Consider the following 540-nt stretch of genomic DNA (forward strand, 5'->3'; position numbering starts at 1 on the left):
ATGGAGTTGGTGGTCGCTAGATTTCAAAGATTGAATCCACCCACCTTCAGTGGAGATGAAGGCAGTGAAAAAGCTGAATCTTGGTTGAGAGCCATGAACAACCTGTTCGGGTTGGTGCGCTATAATTCTGAACAAAGGGTAACAATGGTGGTTCTACAACTGAAAGATACTGCTGAACGTTGGTGGGAGGCTATGAGAACAGCTCAGGTTGAGGCTGGTAAACCTGTTACTTGGGATGTTTTCTGCTCCAAGTTCCGACAAGAATATGCTCCACCTTCTTTTGTGGCAGAGAAAACATCTGAGTTCTTCAATCTGGTTCAAGGTGATTTGAGTGCTGCAGAGTATGCCAGAAAGCTGTCTTCATTGTTTACTTATGTGCCACACATTGCTTCTAAAGATGGGGCTAAACTTGAAAAGTTTATGGAAGGACTAAATCAGAATCTTTACTCCTTGGTCTTGGCCAGCAACCCAGTTGATTATGCTGATGCGGTTGACAAAGCCATCAGACAAGAAGCAGGGTTAAGAAGGGGTCGACCGTAG

General features: G+C 44.6%; 1 protein-coding gene across 1 annotated transcript; it reads left to right on the forward strand.

Annotated features, from left to right (window-relative positions):
- LOC140877551 (uncharacterized) lies at window positions 1–540 on the forward strand. Its single transcript, XM_073281089.1, has one exon. It carries the CDS (start codon window positions 1–3, stop codon window positions 538–540), a length of 540 nt encoding a protein of 179 aa, XP_073137190.1.

The sequence above is a fragment of the Henckelia pumila genome, chromosome 2, assembly GCF_033568475.1.
Source record: "Henckelia pumila isolate YLH828 chromosome 2, ASM3356847v2, whole genome shotgun sequence".
NCBI lineage: Eukaryota > Viridiplantae > Streptophyta > Magnoliopsida > Lamiales > Gesneriaceae > Henckelia > Henckelia pumila.